The sequence below is a fragment of the Sturnira hondurensis genome, unplaced genomic scaffold, assembly GCF_014824575.4.
Source record: "Sturnira hondurensis isolate 20B ecotype Veracruz unplaced genomic scaffold, ASM1482457v3 Scaffold0022542, whole genome shotgun sequence".
NCBI classification, from domain to species: domain Eukaryota; kingdom Metazoa; phylum Chordata; class Mammalia; order Chiroptera; family Phyllostomidae; genus Sturnira; species Sturnira hondurensis.
Window position 1 is genome coordinate 724,492 of NW_028095173.1, and position 19,105 is coordinate 743,596.

The window sequence follows — 19,105 nt, forward strand, 5'->3', positions numbered from 1 at the left end:
ATTCTTGTCTCACACGGAGTAGTTATTAACTGAATAATCTCTCAGTGACTGCTTATCCAACTGCAAATGTAGGCATCTTTTCTTATAATAAAGGATTGGGGGAAAATAAAAAATGACTAAATACAAGGAATTTTGATTGTTAGTCTTAGCAGTATACTGCAAAAAAAAAAAAAAAACTCCCTTTCAAAATAAATATAACTTCGAGTGGTCTCCAGGAGCTTCTCAGCTACCTCTACAAAATTAGTGCCTAAAAAACGACAAAATTTGGCATTTGTGAATTTTGATCTTTCCACGCAAGCACATCAAATCGTGGCCGGATGCTTGAAATTGCCAAGAACACCACTAGATCAGGGAGGCCCTCCCCATTGCAAACGCGACCCCGCCCTTGCCCCTCCCAGCCACCGCAGAAAGGAACATTAGCTGCTAAAGCTTTGACAGATATCCCACTCAAAGTCACGTGAAACGGGAGCGTACCTACGGCGCCGTGCGGAATGACGCAAGACCGAATTGGCAGGGCGGAGCCGGTGGCGCCTAAAGGGCGGGGCGGAGAAAGCCAGCCGGAGAGGCGGGGCGGACGGAATGGAGGGGCGGGCTGAGAGGGGCGCGCAAGCGGGGAGGGCCTAGCGTATTATGGGATGCGGCGGCGGAATGGCGCTGGGCGCGTGATTTTGAACAAACCCGGGTCTGTGTCTCGGAGGCGCCGCCGCTACCGCGGCTGCTGGAGCCCAAGGAGCGCGGCCGCAAGGAGGAGGCGGCGGCGCCGCCGGCTTTGGTGAGTGTCAGACCTGGGGTGGGGCATCTGGGCAGGCGGGCGGGAAGGGGGCGCTGGTCCCAGCTGCGAGTAGTGGCGCGGGCGGAGGGCGCCGGACCACCCCCTCCGGGAACCGGGGATGCTGGGTCGCGGCTGAGAGCGGGAACCTGCAGGCTGGGGGTCGCGGCGCCCCACCCCCGGGCCGCAGTAGGCGGGAGGATCCTCCGGGTTCTGCCCTTCCCGCCTGCACCCGGGAGGGCGTCTGTCACCCGGCAGCCCGCCCTTCCTGGCGGTCTGGAGGAAGGGCTCCTGCGGCTGTTGACACGCAGACTGTGTGGCCGGAGTAGTCGGCCGTGTCGGCCCCGAGTTTTTGGGAACCGGTTTTGCTGCTGTGTCATTTTGTACCAGCCCCTCCTTTCCCTGCCGCTCGCCGTCCTGTTCTTCCTACGCCCCTTTGTAAGGTATCTTCGTGTGTGTCCGTTTTCCTCGCGAAGCCCACCAGCCAAATGTCATAATGTCCCCGAGGTGCACGGGGGAAGGGAGCGGGCCGGGATTTAGCTTGGCCAAGCAACGGTAAACACCAAGCAGGGTGCGGGTGTACGTGGCTGGCGGTGGGAAAATAAAGTTTAAAGATGAAGACGCTGGGAAGACTGGATACTTTCAAAGCTCTAGAAGGCTGCATATAGACACGGCGATTAGGCTGGTGGTAAATAACACTAATTTAAACCTGAATCTACCGACTTTTATATGGAGTTGTCATTCAAGCAAGGTAAGGAAATGAAATGTCTTTTTCAGCTTCTACCTCATTCTTCTTAGACTAACTTAAAAAAATAACCAGTATAGCGGCCCTATTCGAAACCTTGAAATTCAATTTGCTCATTTCAGATTGGTCTTTTAGAGCTCATGCTGTAAAATTCAGATTTTGAATAGGGGATTGTCAGATCTTTCTGAAATTAACAAAGGTAGCAAATTTAGTTTTTTTAAAAGTCTGACTTTGTCAGAAGCCTTGTAGCTTATGTTTTCTTGTTTCTTTGATGATTAAAAATATCTATGTTCTGTTTTACTTATTTGTTTAACTTCATGATAAGAGGGGCTGGTGGGGGTGGATGGGTAATTCTGGGGTCTTATTCTAAAGCAAGCTGTTTTATTTTCACTGTATTGAACAACAGTAGATTATTTAAAATTTGGTAACAGACCTAAAAATGTAGCAAAGAATTTTAACTGAAAGGTATATTTTCTATATTTTAGAAACTATTCATCCATGAATAGGATCAATACATTTTAAACGTAGTTGCACTTTGACGTCTTAAACCAGTGACAAACTGGAAGTTACACTTCATTTCATGGACAGAAGTGATCATATGAAATCAAGCGGAGGGGAAAATAGTTCGGAACTTTGTTTTGATTGCAGTATCTGCATTAAAATCTATGCCTGTAATTTGCAAATGTGTCAGAAAGGTCAGGTGTGACTATGGAAATAGCTCGTTCTGATAAAGTAGTGTTGACAGTGGAGGAAAATGTCAGAGTTAGTGCGAAACACTGAAGGTCTTGATCTTGTTTTTAGTGCCTGAGATGGGCATAGTGAATACAGTGCATTCCATCACTTCAAGTTGCTATTTTGAAAATGAAGTAATTGGGTTCCTTATTGTCTTTACGCCGCTTTCCTTACGGCTTTTGCTCTTCAAAACAAAAATAGGCCGGACTGGGGACCCCGCAGATGTCGCGACTTCCTTTGGCGTGGCTGCGGGCCCGCAGGAGCACCATTTTTCCTTGTGGGGTGGGAGGTCTCGGCTTGGGCTGTGTGTGCATTTGTATCCCCCTGTGCATTTGAAGGTTGGCGGGGCTGGCGGGAGGCTTCCTGGGATACGTGGGTGTGCGCCTCTCTGGAGGGGAGGGTCAAGGAGGGGAGGAGGAAGAAGGGGGAGGTTACTGGCGGCGGCTGCTGCTGCTGGGGCTTGGGCTGTCGGGGAAGCTGCTGAGCTGTGATGGTGATGACGAGGTGAAAATGGCGGATCTTTCGAAATACAATCCCGGCCCCTGACATACCAGAGGCGGCGGCAGCGGCGGCGTCGCCGCCACCCGGACTCCCTCCTCAGCCCTCGGGTTCCCTGTAGCGCTCCACTTGGGGCAAACTGGGAAAGGAAGCATCTGGCCAAGGCTACAGTGCACAGGCAAAACAAACACCACCCGGGGCTCGGAATTGCCTGGGATCTTCTGGAACCCCCACCTCGGAGCTGGAGGGAGGAGAAAGCAGCAGCCGCTGGAGGTAGAAAAGGGGGTACCCGAGTGCTTCTCTATCTTGAGATCCCTTTATTTTGGGGGTGGGAGGTAAGAATTGCTTGTGGATCAAGGAATGACTAGTACGTAGTGCAAAGAATCAGTAGCCTCAGAATGACATCAACAGTATTCTTTGAGTGTTAAAGAGGGCTCGAGTTTGCTCTGATACCTAAGGCTGCTGCTGAGGCCTAGAGGAACCGCTAGCACTTACCATGATTTCTTGATTTAATATTCAAAATATCCACTCTGGCGGTTATTGGTATGATGATGTTCAGCATTTTATGGGGTTGTATGTTTCTTTAGGGAAGCAGAACATAGGCATTTTATTTTGCATTTAATTAAAGTCTTAATTTAGATCATAGTTTATTAACTTGTTGGGGTGTTGGATACTCACATTTTTTGAGCATATAGATCAGTTTTGTAACAATTAAAAATATTGTCCTTTTTTTTATGGCTCTGTCGTCCACAGAGTGATCCCCTTTGCCCCTGCCATTAACAAATAACAATTGAGATACTGTCACGCATATTTTATATTTATATTTTTCTCTGCCCCCTCCCCCATCCATTTCATCAATTCAGAGAGTAAATTTATGAAGGATTTTGCAGTAGATTTTATAATCCAAATGAATTACACCTCTGGGAGTTCTATTTTGGTTCACAAGTTTTGCCTTCATTGTTAAGGAAGTTGTGATAGCCTGATGCATGTATCTGATGAGTCATTAAGTTGGTAAAGATGAACTGTGAATTTTTATATTAAAAAATTCTGGACTCCATTGTTTAAAGAGCTAGAGAATCAGATTTACTTTATGACAGCTATAATTTAATTTTGTTAGGTTACCTAAAGATTCATGTGTATTTTAGATTATGCTACAGATCCCTAAGTAGTCTGTCTCCTTGCACACAACAATAATTTTATAGAAAAGTTACAGGTGAATAAAATAATTATATATAATTTCAAGCCCTGTTTTTTCCAAGATTTTGTAGATGAGGATTTGGGTCAGTGTGATTGAGTTTATAAGAGGGAATGGAGAGATGAATATTTAAGAAATGCCTACCGGTAATTTCATGATTAGCAGTAAATATCATACATGTATTTTATTCAGAGGGGAAGTATTTTGTGTGTGTGTTTGTATTTTGGACATTTGGTTTTTGCTCATTAGAAGACTAAGGGACCCCCCCCCCAAAATTTTAGGGGAATTGAGAGGTACTCAGAAGGTTTAGTTAATGACTTATTTATTTATTTATTTATTTATTTACTGTCTTTCTTTTCTTTTGCTTTCTTTATTTTTTTAAAAGATTTTATTTATTTACTTTTAGAGAGAGGGCAAGAAAGAGAGGAAGAGAAACATCAGTGTGTGTTTGCCTCTTGCTGCATGCCCTGGCCTGCAACCCAGGCATGTGCCCTGACTGGGAATTGAACCAGCAACCCTTTGGGTCACAGTCCCATGTTCAATCCACTGAGCCACACCAGCCAGGGCTAGTTCATGAATTTTTAAAAATCATTTGATGTCCTTGTATCTAGTAGGGATTTGCTTTTTTTTTTTTTGAGAGAGAGAGAGAGAGAGAGAGATTTTATATTGCAATTAATTGGTCTATGCCAACCCAGCTGCTAAATTAGGAAGACTAAGAATTTTTAAAATGATCGAGGAGGGGGATTAAAATGTTTTTTTCCATTGGCTTTCTTTTCCTTTGAATCACAGAGGGCTGTTGTCCTTTTTTGTGATTCTTTGTGTCAGTGTTAGATTGTTGTGGTTAGTACATTTGTTTATTAATAATTAGAAGTGTGTTAGAAATGAAGGAAAACTGTGTCCAGTGGCTTTTGGTTGGGAGAGGAGCATTACACATTTCCATTACTTATTTCAAGTATTACTATTGGTATCTGTTATCTATTGTGCTTACATATCCCCAGGGACAGGGGATACCTCAATATCATTGCCTCATGAAATTTTTAGTTTAGGAATTGTTGGAGGTAAGTTGGAAGGATGAAGTTAAGTAGGGCCTTAATGCAGAAGGCCTTAAGAATTATAGAAAAATTTTCAATAGGACAGTGACAGCCTCAGAGATGGACTTGAGGAAAATTAATCTTGTAGCTTTTATGTAGGATGTGTTGTAGGTTAGAGGAGATGGAGGTAAAATATTGGGTTGGACGAAAAGTCTGTTACATTTTTTTCCTATGATGGCTCTAGTAGCATTTAGCTGTCTTTAACTTCATTCAGAACAATTTTGTTAGATTGTACTGTGACATCTGTCACATCCATGTGCATTTTAAAAACTTACCAAAATGGGTGAGTTTTGGGGCAGCCATTGTAATATTGAAGATGAAAGAAGATAAGCAACATTTTTGGCTTATTATACTTTATTACTTCAAGAAAGGTAAAAGTGCAACTGAAATACAGAAAAAGATTTGTGCAATATATGGAAAAGGTGCTGTGACTTACTGAACATCTCAAAAGTGGTTTGTGAAGTTTCTTGGTACGATTGACATTTTGGCCAAATAATTCTTTGCTATGAGGCTGTCTTATGCATTGGAAGATGTTTAGCAGGAAACCTGGCCCCTACCTACTAGAAGCCAATAGTGGCAGGTAGCTGACATACTCAAAATATCCAAGTCAGTAAAGATATTGGTGAAAATGAAAAGTGTGTCTTTTATCTTATGGAAAAAACATAAACGGACTTTTAGGCTGAAAGCTTTGGAAATTTGGAAATGTTGGTTGCAGTGGGAAGGAGACATTGTAATATATGACTGGTTCTATAGAGAGACATCAAAGATGACAAGACCTTAAACCCTAATGAATATTTAAAAATCATTTGTCTGATGTCCTTGTATCTAGTAGGAATTTGATTTTTTTTTTTTAGAGATTTTATGTTGCAATTATTTGGTCCATGCCAACCCAGCTGCTAAGTTAGTAGTAAGACTAGGAATTTTAAAAATGCTTAAGGAGGGAGATTAAAATGTTTTTTCCATCGGATTTCTTTTCCTTTGAATCACAGAAGGCTGTTGTCTTTTTGTAATTCTTTCTGTTAGTCTTAGATTGTTGTGGTTGGTACAGTTGTCTATTAATAATTAGAAGTGTGTTGGAAATGCAGGAAGAGTTATAGAATATTGAATCCTATAAAAAATGAGAAGAAGCTAATTTAGATAGAGGAAAAGACTCTTTATTTGAGTTATAGTGTACCACATAACTGTCTTCACAGTAACCCTGCAAATAAATGAGGCTGAGACATTACTGCTTAGGTTTACATGTCTACTAGGAGAGCCAAGATTCAGAAGTGGATTGGAGGAGGGGTCTTTTTTTTTTTTGGTGGTTATTTCTGATTTGAATCTCCATGGTTTTTCCTACTATACTAGTTTTAGGCATGAATCCAGTCCCACTTTAAAGGGGGAAAATAAATTGTGAATCCCCAGTGTTGGACTAAATAATTTTATTAAAATACTTAATTTTAGGCTTGGCTGGTGCAGCTCAGTGCATTGAGTGCCAGCCTGTAAACTGAAAGGTCACTGGTTTGATTCCCAGTCAGGGCTCATGTCTGGGTTGTAGGCCAGGTCCCCAACTGGGGACCTGCAGGCAACCAGTGGATCTTTCTCTTGCACATCCATGCTTCTGTTCATCTCTTTCTCCCTCCCTTCCTCTCTCTATAAACATAGTTAAAAATAAAATCTTTTTAAAAATTATAAATCACAGAAGAAATGAAAAAATGTAAGAAGAACCAGCAGACCAAATAGCAGCAGAATCCACACTCCAAGAGTGGAAACTAATCTGAAAGGGATTTAAACAAAATAACAAAATAATTTTGAAAAAACTTAATTTTAGATATATATGTATAAAATTCTTATGCTTATTACTCATATGCAAGTAACAAAAGTAAATTTATAAATGCAAAATTATTAAACCAGTAAAACAAATTAAAGTTAGGGTGATGGATGATGTTTGCTAAAATGAAATCTTTCTTTGCACAGTGAATATACTGTTGTCTATCTTAGCACGGTGTTGGGTTTTCTATATACTGTATGTCCTATAATAATTTCCACACCACTTTTCTGTATTTGAATGGGCACAGGTTAGGTGGTTTGGCTTTTCACTTGCATAAATGTACCATTTATCTTGTAAGACTCTTCTGCGCCTTTTTCTTTAGCTCTTTCTTAATGTTATCCTAATTCTAGTGTACCGTTGATTGTAGATTATTAGGTTGTTACCCAAATGATTCAGAATATACTTTTAAAAATATATTATCAAGATGAAAATATAAACTTTTAAAGTGTTTGTCAGGATTCATGGCTTAAAGTCTATTGCTTTCAGTTAAGTTTGAGAAACATTGTTCTGTATTTAGTTTCTGAGTTGTTGATGTTTGATTTTAGAAATCAAAGCTAAAGTCCGAATGGTATAGTGAACCAGTTAGTGTTGAAAGTACAGTTCTTGAACACTCAGATATTTCTGTCTAAACATCTGCAAATTATTCATCTGTAATAGGTGATAGGTCATCACTTCATATTATGTGCAGAATGAAAGTTGTCCACCAGGTTGTCCTCCACCTGTAACTAAGAAAAAAAAGAACAGTGTTTCAACACTGGTAGTATTCTATGAGAAACTCTTAAAAAATATAAAAATACAGAGCACTTGTCATTTCTGTCTTAATGTTTTTTTTTTTTTTTTTTAATTCTCACCCAACAACATGTTTATTGATTTTAGAGAAAGGGGAAGGCTGTGGGGGGGAGGGGGAGACAAACATCGATGTGAGAGACAAACATCTGCTGCCTCTTACACACACCCTGACTGGGGACCAAACCGGAAAACTAGGTACGTGCCCCAATCGGGTATTAAACTGTCAACTTTTTGGTTTAAGGGCAATGCTCCAACCCACTGAACCATACCAGCCAGGGCTATCTTATGTTATTTTTCATTTTATATTTAATTCATTCATTTTAATTGTTACTGTTCTAAATGAGACCCTCCTTTTGTCTCTGTCTTGAACTAATTACTGTAATTACCTCCTAACTCGTCTCCCTGCTTCCAGCCCAATAAAATACTGAGATGAAGCTAACCCTCCCAAAGTACAACTGTGGTCATGCCATTCCTCTATTAATTTCTAAGCTCTGTGAAGGCAGGGTCTTTGGTTAGTTTCCCATAATGCCCTCCACAAAGTTGGGAAGCAGTTAGTATTTGTTAATTAAATGACTGATAAAAAATCATAAGCTCATTTAAAAGTTAAGAGAACCTTGTAGATTTTCAAATGGAATGTGATCGGGGAAGATACTGGTTTAAAACTTAAATCTAAGCATTTAAAAACATCCTGCTCAAATGCACAAACCAAAGTTAACCTGTCTTTCAGAGCCCATTGTAAATAATGCTTGAGTTTTAGATGACACCCATTTTCCATGATTAATTTATTCATCCTTCAGATTTGTATAGAGAGGTTATCATTTGCCAGCTCTGTTCTAGACATTGGGGAAAGGAAGTACAGTGGTGATGAAGACAGACAACTCCCTGTCCTCATGGAGCTTGCATTCTAAAAAGTGGGAGAGGAAGAATCAGACTAGAAACAAAGGTATATTCTGATTGTTATAGATGCTGTGATGAAAATACCGGGTAATGCGATAGAATGCCTAGGGCAATGGAGATGAGTGTGGGAGTGCTATTTTAGATAGATCTTAAAAATGTAATACATTTAGGCAAACTTAGAAATCATTAGACCTTTTGAAATGAGTAAATATTTTAAGTTTCATTAGGCTTATATTATTCAACCATTTTCAACTGTGGCGGGGCGGGGGGAACCTCAATGTACTGACTTTCAGAATCTTACTTTGCCTTTAGAACTTTGCTTTGTAAGCAAAAACATCGAGGCTTGGGGAATGCATTGTATATTCTGTATTCTCTTCCTGCCATCCCTTCATAAACAATCCTTTGTATAGCCAAGGTGAGCTAAAGCTCCTCAGTCCTGTTGGTTTGTGATGATACTCTTTTTTTCTTGGAGTGGTCCACACAGCAATGATGAGACCACATGCGTTATTACATATCTTCCATTCCTATGGGATAAAATTAGAATGATGATTCATGTAACTAGATGGCCATACCCTTTCTGGCCATGCCCACAAGCTCCTTTTGAGAATTTCTTTTAGCATGGGCTGCTTTGCCTGTGACCATGATTGAAATAGATATGAATGTCTAATCATAAAGTAATTATTGTAGTCTGCTTAGGGGCTCATGAGGTGTTCTGACTGCAGAACTTCGCAGAGCCCCATACTACAGAGACTGGCTAAACCCATCAGACCTTTTCTTGTTAGAAGTTTGAACTTTATTCCAAGTTCAAAGGGAGACTCAGTCCTGTAACTCATAGGCTTTTTAAAATAAGATGAAAAGAAATGTTCTTCCTAATGATAGAGCTTTAAAATATACAGAGTAAAAATGCACAGAAGAGAAGAAATAGACAAATCCATAATTGCATTGGGGTTGTAATAGGCTTTCACAGTAATTGATAAAAGAGGAAAAATAAGTATGTAGAAGATCTGAACAACACTGTCAACCAACTTCACTTCATTGACATTTGTAGAACACTACCCTCCATAACTACACAACACACATTCTTTTCAAATGCACATGCAATGTTCAAGATAGAGGATATAATGAGCCGTAAAACAAGTCTCTAATTTCAAATGATGGGAATGTTATAGAGTGTTATGTTCTCTGATAATAATAGGAGTAAGTTAGAGATCAACGTGATAGAAAATCACCAAGTATTTGGAAATTAAACAGCACACTTTTTAATTTTCCATGGTCAAAGATGAAATCATAAAGAATATTAGAACACACTTGAAATTAATAATAAGAAAAACATTAAAATAGAAAGCAGCTAAAGCAGCATTGGAGCACATTCTTAATGCTAAGTGCTTATTTTAGAAAATAAGAGTGTGTTGACAAACTTTTTCTATAGAATGCCTAGGGCATTCTATAGAAAATATTTTAGGCTTTGCAGGCCATGCTAAAAAACTTATTTAAAAAATATATTCCCAAGTGTTTAAAAATGGTAAAACCATTCTTTGTTGGAGAGTAATATATAGCAGACCATGGGCCTGATTTGGTCTGTAGGCTGTAGTTTGCTGAACCCACATTTATTCTTCCATTTTAAGCTTCAAAGAACAAATTAAACCTAAACTAAGTAAAAGGAAGAAGATAAATACAACAGTGTATTAAATGAAAAATGGATAATTGAGACTATCAATGAAGCCAAAATACTTTGAAAAGATTAATAAATTGCTAAATCTCCAGCCAGACTGATCTGGAAAAAATGAGAAGACAGATATTACCAAAATGAGGAATGGAGGGTTGAAATTTTGACAGACATTAAAATAAAAGAATATTATGTGTAACTTTATGCTCATTAGTTCAACAACTTAGAGGAAATAGACAAATTCCTTGAAGAACACAAACTTGCAAATATCAAAAGTCATTCCCCTGAAGAAAGAGATAACCTAAATAACCCTACATTTATTGAAGAAATTGAATATGTAGTTAAAACCCTTCCCATAAGAAAATATTACATCTAGAGAGCTTTACTGGTGAAGTTTAATATGTATTTCAGGAAGAAATAGTAACAGTTCTATGCAGACTTTTGAAAATTGAAGAGGAAGGAACACACCCTTACTCGTTTTATTTAGGCAGCATTATCCTGAGACAGCCACTACAAGAAAAAATCCTACAGATCAATATCCCTCATGAGTGTAGACAGAAATGCTTAAGAAAATATTAGCGAATAGAAGTTGACAATAGTATGTCAGTCGGGATGCAAATCCTGGTCCCGAGCAGCATCTGCATGGGACTCCAGATCTGCTCAGTAGGACTTGTGGGCAGTAAGGGAACTGGTACACACATAATGCTCATGTTCCTGGCTGTACTGTGAGCCCTGTGTCTCCGACCTAGGACTACTGTGTGGTCTGCCAGTGTCCATGAAACAGTAATAGGCTGCTTCATTAGCTTGCTTGTAGGGTAGAAAATCTGACTCCTCCCCCTTCTTGTCAGCTCTGGGGAGTGCATGGCTTTCTGAAAGAGAAAGAATGAGGCCTGTGCCGGCTGGATTAAGGTATAGGAAAAGACTCTCTCGCATCTGGTAGTAATTGTTCTTACCCAGGTGGTGGGCAAGGGTGAACTGGGACAGGAGGGTAAGAGTCCTTCAGTGTTTTACCTCTTAATGAACCTTTAGGGGCTGAGCTGACAGGTAGCCAGGATGGTGCTTTGCGTCTGTTGTACACTTACCTCCATGGCCTCACATGACTGCAGCAGCTGAAAAACGGAGTCTCCAAAGGTGAGAAAATAGTTTCAGAAATGAGGATAGAGAGCTTTAGGTGGATTGAAAACATTAGAAGTTTGTTTAGTTGAGCTGCAAGTGTGAGTGCTTGAAACTTAAAGTAAATGTACTATTAGGTCACTGTCTCCCTATGGCCTGACCTTTCCCTCTTCATACCTGTTGACTTAAGGTGCTTTAAGTAGAAAGATGAATAGGGTTGGGCTGAAGTCTCCCAGTCCTTAAGGGGGAATCAAAGGCCAAACTAACATGTCTAAATATACTGGGGGAAATTCAGAGAGAAGTGGGAGTTAAAATTTTATGGCCCCGTTGGATACTGGCACTCAAGTCATTGTCATACTTTATTCTGTGGAGTTTATTGAATGGAGTGTTCAGATGCAACTGATAGGGCTTGGGCAAGCTTTGCAGTAGGGAAGGAAAAGCAAACCCCACTTCCCAGGGGGTGGGGTTTGTTGTGTGCTGCTGTAGCTTCTATTGCTAAGATGTAATTGGTGTTGATTTTACATGTCTGTACTAAGTGCCAGAGTGTATTCTCCTGGTCAGGAAGAACCACATGTAGAAAAGTTGCAGTACTTTGGGGTCCCCAAACCTTAATGATCCCTTTCAGCTACAAATTACTGTAACTGATGATTTTGCAGCGTGTGTGTGTGTATAACTCATCCAAGACAGAAAAACAAAACAGTATTTTAAGAACACCAAAGATTTTAATACTTTTTAGAAGAAAGTATGCAAATAGGCGATACCCATATGGAAAGATGCTCAACATCATTAATCAGTGGGAATTGCAAATTAAAACCACAATGCAATATTACTTTATATCCACTGGAATGGCTAAAATTAAAAAGACTGGTAACATCCATTGTTGGTGAGGATGTGGAGGAGTTGAAACTATTGTACATTTCCCATGGGTGTATAAAATGGTACAGCCAAGTTGGGAAATTGGCAGTTTTCGTGTAAAATTAAAAATAAACTTACCTTATGATCTACAAGTTTGCTTCTAGGTATTTTTCAAAAGAAAGGAAATTATACATCTATAAAAAACTGGAACTTGAATGTTCATAGCAGTGTTATTCCTAAGAGTCCCAAACTGGAAAACAAATGAAATATCCATCAGTGAATGGATAAAAACCAAATCATGGTAGATTCTTACAGTGAAATATTACTCAATAGTAAAAAGGAACAGAACTACTACTAAGTGCAATAATAAAGAGAAATCTCAACATGCTGAGGGGAAAGTCTCATGCCATATGATCCCTTTATGTCAGGAGTAGATAACATGATTCCATTTATGTGAAATTCTAGAATGGGCAAAAGGCAAAACTCATCTTTAGTGATAGAACAGATCAATGGTTGTGTAGGGCAGGATTGACTGTAGAGGAGTAAACATTTCTTTGTCCATTTAAAAATAGCAGTGGTAAAACTTAAGGCAATACAATATTGTGATTAAAATTATGAAATGACAATAAAACATATCCTGAGTTTTGAGTCCTGGCTCTTCCATTTACTAGCTATGTGACCTTGGTCAAATTATTTAACCTAAATTTCTTCATCTAAAAGATGGGGGTGATAACGATACCATCTCAGAGATGTTGTGAGGGTAAATTAAATTGCCATCACTGATAGATAGTTAGGGCTTAATAATTATGATCAATTTTGGCAGTATTAATAATTTTCAGTGCTAATCATTATAATTTGCAACTCTTCTCTGTTACTCTTAATCTTGGAACAGGTATTACATTTTTATATTTTAAAAAAGGAATAAGAATTGGTGATTAGGTTCCTATGGATCTTTGATATTCTACAGACATTTGATATTCTGACTTACTGCTATTTAAGTCAGTCATAAACATGATGTACTTTCTTTAATAAGTAAAGATAATGATATTGACTCTTTCATTGGAAGTTTTGCAGGACCTTTGGCTAAAAACATCACAGTTCTGATTTGTTCATAATCTGCATTATTATTATTTTTTTAAAATATTTTATTTGTTTATTTTTAGAGAAGGGGTAAGGGGGGGAGAGAAAGAAAGAAAGATCAGTCGTTGTGAGAGAGAAACATCAGTTGGTTGCCTCTTGCATGCACCCTGACCAACTGAACCCACAACCCAGGCATGTGCCCTGACCAGGAATCAAACCGGTGACCTTTCGCCTTGCAAAGTGACACCCAACCAACTGAGCCACACTGGTCAGGGATCTGCTTTATAATTAGTACCATTTTTTATGGGGACCTCTCAAGTGAAGCCTTTTTGATATTTTGAATGGCTGAGGGGGATTTGAGAGTCTTTTTTCCAAATAAAGGTTTCTTTGGTATGACTCTGATTGATCATACTTGGGCCGGATAAGCCTTCTGATGTTCAGTTGCTGAGATAAGTTAATCTAGAAACTCTTTTAACATTTGAGAATTTAATGGGTTTAAAACATATGTACTTATTTTTATTTTACTGATTTTAGAGAGGGAGGGAGGAGAGAGAGAAACATTAATTTGTCATTCTAGTTATTTATGCATTGATTGTCTGATTCTTGTATGTGTCCTGACTGGGGTACCCACAACCTTGGTGTATCTGGACAGTGCTCTTACTAACTGAGTTACCTGGTCGGGGAATTTAATGGATTTTATGAATGCTATAATGCCATCGTTTTAAGACCTAGCTCCCTGGAGATTTGAAGACATTTTTCCAATATCTGTTTATATTTTATTTTATTGTAATTATATTTTATTGATTATTCTATTACAGTTGTCCCAATTTTCCCCCCTTCCACTCTCCATCCAGAATCTCATACTCCCTCAGGCAGTCCCCACACCATTGTTCATGTCCATGGATCTTGTATATAAGTTCTTTGGCTGCTCCCTTTCCTGTACTGTACTTTACATCCCCATGGCTATTCTGGAATTACTAATTTGTACTTATTTTTTTTTTTTAAGATTTTATTTATTTATCTTTAGAGGGGAAGGGAAGGAGAGGAGAGAAATATCAATGTGTGGTTGTCTCTCGTGAGTCCCCTGCTGGGAACTGGCCTGCAACCCAGACTGGGAATCGAACCACAATCGTGTGGTTCGCAGGCCTGTGCTCAATCCACTGAGCTAGGGCTTTACTTTTTACTTCTTAATCCCTTCACCTCTTCACCCATTCCCCAACATTCCCCTGCCATCTGGCAACCATCAAAACACTTTCCATATCCATGATTGTGTCTCTCTTCTTCTTGTTTGCTTAGTTTGGTTTTTAGATTCAGTTGTTGATAGGTATGGTTTTGGTGTGTGCCATTTTATTGTTCATAGTTTTGATCTTGTTTTTCTTGAATAAGTCCCTTTGACATTTCATATAATAATGGTTTGGTGATGATGAACTTCCTTAGTTTTTTTCTTACCTAGGAAGCTCTTTATCTGCCCTGTGATTCTAAGTGGTATCTTTGCTGAGTAGAACAATCTTGGCTGTAGGTCCCTGTTTTTCATGACTTTGAATATTTCTTGCCAATCCCTTCTAGCCTGCGAAGTTCCTTTGAGAAATCAGTTGATAGTCTTATTGCAACTCCCCTGTAGGTAACTCACTTCTTTTCTCTTGCTGCTTTTAAGATTCTCTCTTTATCTTTAACCTTTGACATTTTAATTATGATGTGTCTTGGAGAGGGCCTCCTTGCATCATCTTCTTTGGGACTCTTTGTGCTTCCTGTACTTGCATGTCTATTTCCTTCACCAAATTAGGGAAGTTTTCTTTCATCATTTTTTCAAATAGATTTCCAATTTTTTGTTCTTTCTCTTCTCCTCTAGCATACCTATGATGCAAATCTTGAACCTCTTGAAGTTGTCCTAGAGGCTGCTTATACTATCCTCATTTTTTTAATTCTTTTTTCTTCTTGTTGTTCTGATTGGTTGTTTTTGCTTTCTTATGTTCCTAATCATTGATTTGATTCTTGGCTCCATTCACTCTTCTGTTGTTTCCCTGTAAATTGTTCTTTATTTCAATTAGTATATCCTTCGTTTCTGACTGGATCTTTTGTATGCTGTTGAGGTCCTCAGTGAGTTCCTTGAGCATCCTCATAACCACTGTTTTGAACTCTGTATGTCATAGATTGCTTATCTACATTTTGTTTAGTTCTTTTTTTGGTTTTTGGTCTGTTCTTTAATTAGGGGCATGTTTCTTTGTCACTTCGTTTTGGCAGAATCCCTGTATTAGGTAGAGCTGCTATGACTACATGTCTTGGTAATGTAGCCTAGTGTAGTAGATGTATAGGGTCCAGTGGCACAGCCTCCCCTGTCACCCAAGCTGGGTACTCAAGGTGAACCCTTTGTGTGGGCCGAGTACACCCTCCTCTTGTCATTGAGACTGGATTGCTGTTGGCAGGTGAGTGAGAGTGATTTACCCAGGCCAGTCAGCTGTAAAGATTGGCTGTGACCACTGACCACCAACCTCTGCCCTTCATGGAGGATCATTTGCACAGGGGCAGAGTGGGGGTGCTCTGAAGTGGTCTGTAGCAGTCCAGTGAGGGTGAAAGATCTAGGGTGTCCCAAGTGGTGTCGGCCAAGGTCAGTCCCCACCTGTGTTTTTCCTGGGGCCACCCTGCATGAGCTACAAAACAGTCTGCAGATGGATGCTACTTGTGCAGGGCTTGGAGGTTCCCAGGTAAAGCCAAGCTGTGAACCTAGGCTGGCTGCTGCTAGTGCTGGATCTGGGATCACTTAGCAAGTGGTACTGGGGCTGTGGGCTCATAGGCCGGCTATTGCTTGTTTGAGAGGGTTTATTTAGGAAGTTATGATACATGAAGAAAGAACAGCCATTCTTTTTTTTTTAAGTACCTGGTTTTTTTTAAAGATTTTATTTATCTTTAGAGGGGAAGGGAAAGAGAGAGGGAGAGAAATATCAATGTATGGTTGCCTCTTGTAGGTCTGGCCTGCAACCCAGGCATATGCCCTGACTGGGAATCAAACCTCGATCCTCTGGTTCACAGACCTGCACTCAATCCACTGGGCTACATCAGCCAGGGCTAAGACCAGCCATTCTTATGCCACTATGGAAAAGCCACTATAAACTGCTGTAAGTTTGGTGGGATGGAGTCTCAGATATGACACCCACCTGCCCACTCTGTGGCTCCTTTGGGGAAGGGTTCAGAAAAGGGACAATGGCCTCTGCCTGCCTTTGTGTCTGGGAGAAAGCTGTCCCCCAGCTCTCACCTTGATGCCAGACACTTCAGTTCCTCCCTGTATGCCACTGGTGCCTTTTAAGCTGCTCCCCTGTTGCTTGAGCTCAGAAAAAGGTTAAACTTGGTTAAATTTAAGGTTAAATTTCAGATGAGTGTATTTATAGCTTTTTATTCCTTTTTAAATGCATTCTATTCTTAATAATTCTGCTGAGTCTGAGTAGGTACATGTGTGGGTTCTTTAAGAGGAACTGCTTGGGTGGGGTTCCAGAAGTTTCTTCAACCAACTCAACCCCTGCTGGTTTTTGTAGCCAGAAGTTGTGGGGACTTAACCTTCCTGGCACCAGAATCTTGGGCTGGGGAGCCTGGTGTGGGGCTGGGACTCTTCTTTCCCCAGATATCCCTCCCAAATTTTTAGCCACCACAGGTGGTTGTTGGACCAGACCATTCCGTGCTTGTGCCCCTCCTACCAGCCTCAATGGTCGTGGTTTCTTTAATTCAGTAGTTGTCAGGCTTCCATTCAACTCAATATCTGACAGTTCTGAGTGATGGTTGTTCTATAATTTAGTTATAATTTAAATGTGGTTGTGTGAGGAGGTGAGCTGTGTTTTCCTATGCTGCCATTTGGCTGGAAGGGTACCCTGGTTATATTTTAAAAATCTTTATTTCTTTGTGTACATCAATACTTCCCAGGTCTATCAATGGCGGGGGAGGGGGGCAGGGACCTGGGAAGAGAGAAGATGATTAGACATGTAAAGATTTAAGTTTTATGAGTAGGCATTGGAAAGGAGTTTCCTGTAATTAAGTGACTTAGTGTTGCCTGAATGCAGTGTACTTTTGGAATGAGACATGGTGAATGAGGCTGTTTGGTTCTGGTATTATGTCTCGTGTGACTTATAGTTCAGATTCTTCAAATTTGAAGATATATTAAAATGGTTTAACCCACACCTGCATCAGGAGTATTCTTCATTCAATTATACATCAATTAAAAATGTCATTTTTTATTTTGCATTTGCATTTTTCTTGAATTTTTTTTCTTTCTCTTAAATTTGTTCTTGAAATCTAGTAATTTTTTTTTATTTTTCAACTTTTATTGCAGTGCCTGGTCAACTTCTAGCAGGAGAACGATCATGGAGGTGGTGCCAGCTGAGGTGAATAGTTTGCTTCCAGAGGAAATAATGGACACTGGTATAACTTTAGTGGATGATGATAGTATTGAGGCTGTTATTGTTTCATCCCCAATTCCCATGGAGACAGAACTGGAAGAAATTGTCAACATAAATTCTACTGGTGACTCTACAGCCACGCCCATTTCCACGGAACCAATCACAGTGTACAGTAACCACACTAACCAAGTTGCAGTGAATACAATTATTAAAGCAGATTCTAATACCACAGTGAAACCAGCTTTTCCAAGTGGCCTTCAAAAACTTGGTGCTCAGACTCCTGTGACTATATCTGCCAATCAGATTATTTTAAACAAAGTATCACAGACATCTGATCTTAAACTTGGCAATCAGACCCTTAAACCAGATGGACAGAAGTTAATTTTAACAACTTTGGGCAAGTCTGGTTCACCAATTGTTTTAGCACTACCCCATAGCCAACTACCCCAGGCCCAGAAAGTTACAACTCAGGCCCAGTCAGGAGATGCTAAGTTACCACCGCAGCAAATTAAAGTAGTTACCATTGGAGGGAGGCCAGAGGTGAAACCTGTCATTGGTGTCTCAGCACTGACCCCAGGAAATCAACTGATTAATACAACAACTCAGCCCTCTGTGTTACAGACCCAACAGTTAAAAACAGTACAGGTAAAAAAAAAGGGGGCTTATAAATTAAAATGCATGTTAAAAATTAAATTGATTGGTAGTTGTGTTTGTAGGGTGATTAAATGCTTAGTTACTGATTTCTTCTGAATGTTGCATTTAGGAATTGTATGGAGCTTTGGGGTTTCTTTTGGTTATTTTATTTTTTCATTTTTGTAAAGTTTGATGTATCTAATCCTTTGAATATTTTTGCTACAGAACTTCGAGCAAATGTATTTTGGTTAAATTTCAGATGAGTGTATTTATAGCTTTTTATTCCTTTTTAAATGCATTCTATTCTTAATAATTCTGCTGGTATAAAGGATGTTCTACTGATACAAAGGTGCCAGAATTTCTGATGGGCTGTCAAAAAATCATTCAGACATTTTTTCAGTTAACAGATGGCCAAAGTCTAGGAAAACTTGCTGCTCTGAGAAACCCTTGGAGCCAGAAATAGTACATACTAGCCAGTTTGTGCTTTTCTTTATAGTTTATGGCCCATTGCCATCACTTACGGTTTACCTTTTGGAAAAGTCAGTGCAGTGTGATGGAAGGTAACATATAGCCATTCAGACAAACTAGATTTGAGTTGTCTCTGCTACCCTACTGCCTGTGGAACTTTGTAGAGGTTACTTATCATCTTTGAGTTTTTGACTTTAGCTAGAATGACTATTTGATCACAATGACGTACATAGCAACAGAAAGTACTTGATGTACTTCTCAAAACTTTGAGGATCCTCCAAAATGGTACCTATTGTTAGTATGAATAGGACCTTAACATAGAAGGTTAACAGAACATTTATTAGATAATTTCACGTTTTTCATGCCCAGACAGGCCATTTTT

General features: G+C 39.7%; 1 protein-coding gene across 6 annotated transcripts in view; it reads left to right on the forward strand.

The window, feature by feature from the left end:
* The first annotated feature begins 608 nt into the window (after positions 1-608).
* LIN54 (lin-54 DREAM MuvB core complex component) overlaps positions 609-19,105 on the forward strand; it is a 69,276-nt gene continuing 50,779 nt past the window's right edge. The window contains exons 1-2 of one of the 6 annotated variants that reach the window (XM_037035614.1): positions 609-772; positions 17,556-18,267. In XM_037035614.1, coding sequence (XP_036891509.1) covers positions 636-772; positions 17,556-18,267 — 849 coding nt within the window. In that variant the 5' untranslated portion in view covers positions 609-635. Of the gene's footprint in view, positions 773-965; positions 1,521-2,698; positions 3,018-17,555; positions 18,268-19,105 lie in introns of those variants that run through there. The other 5 variants (XM_037035617.1, XM_037035615.1, XM_037035618.1 and 2 more) reach the window with 5 other exon arrangements.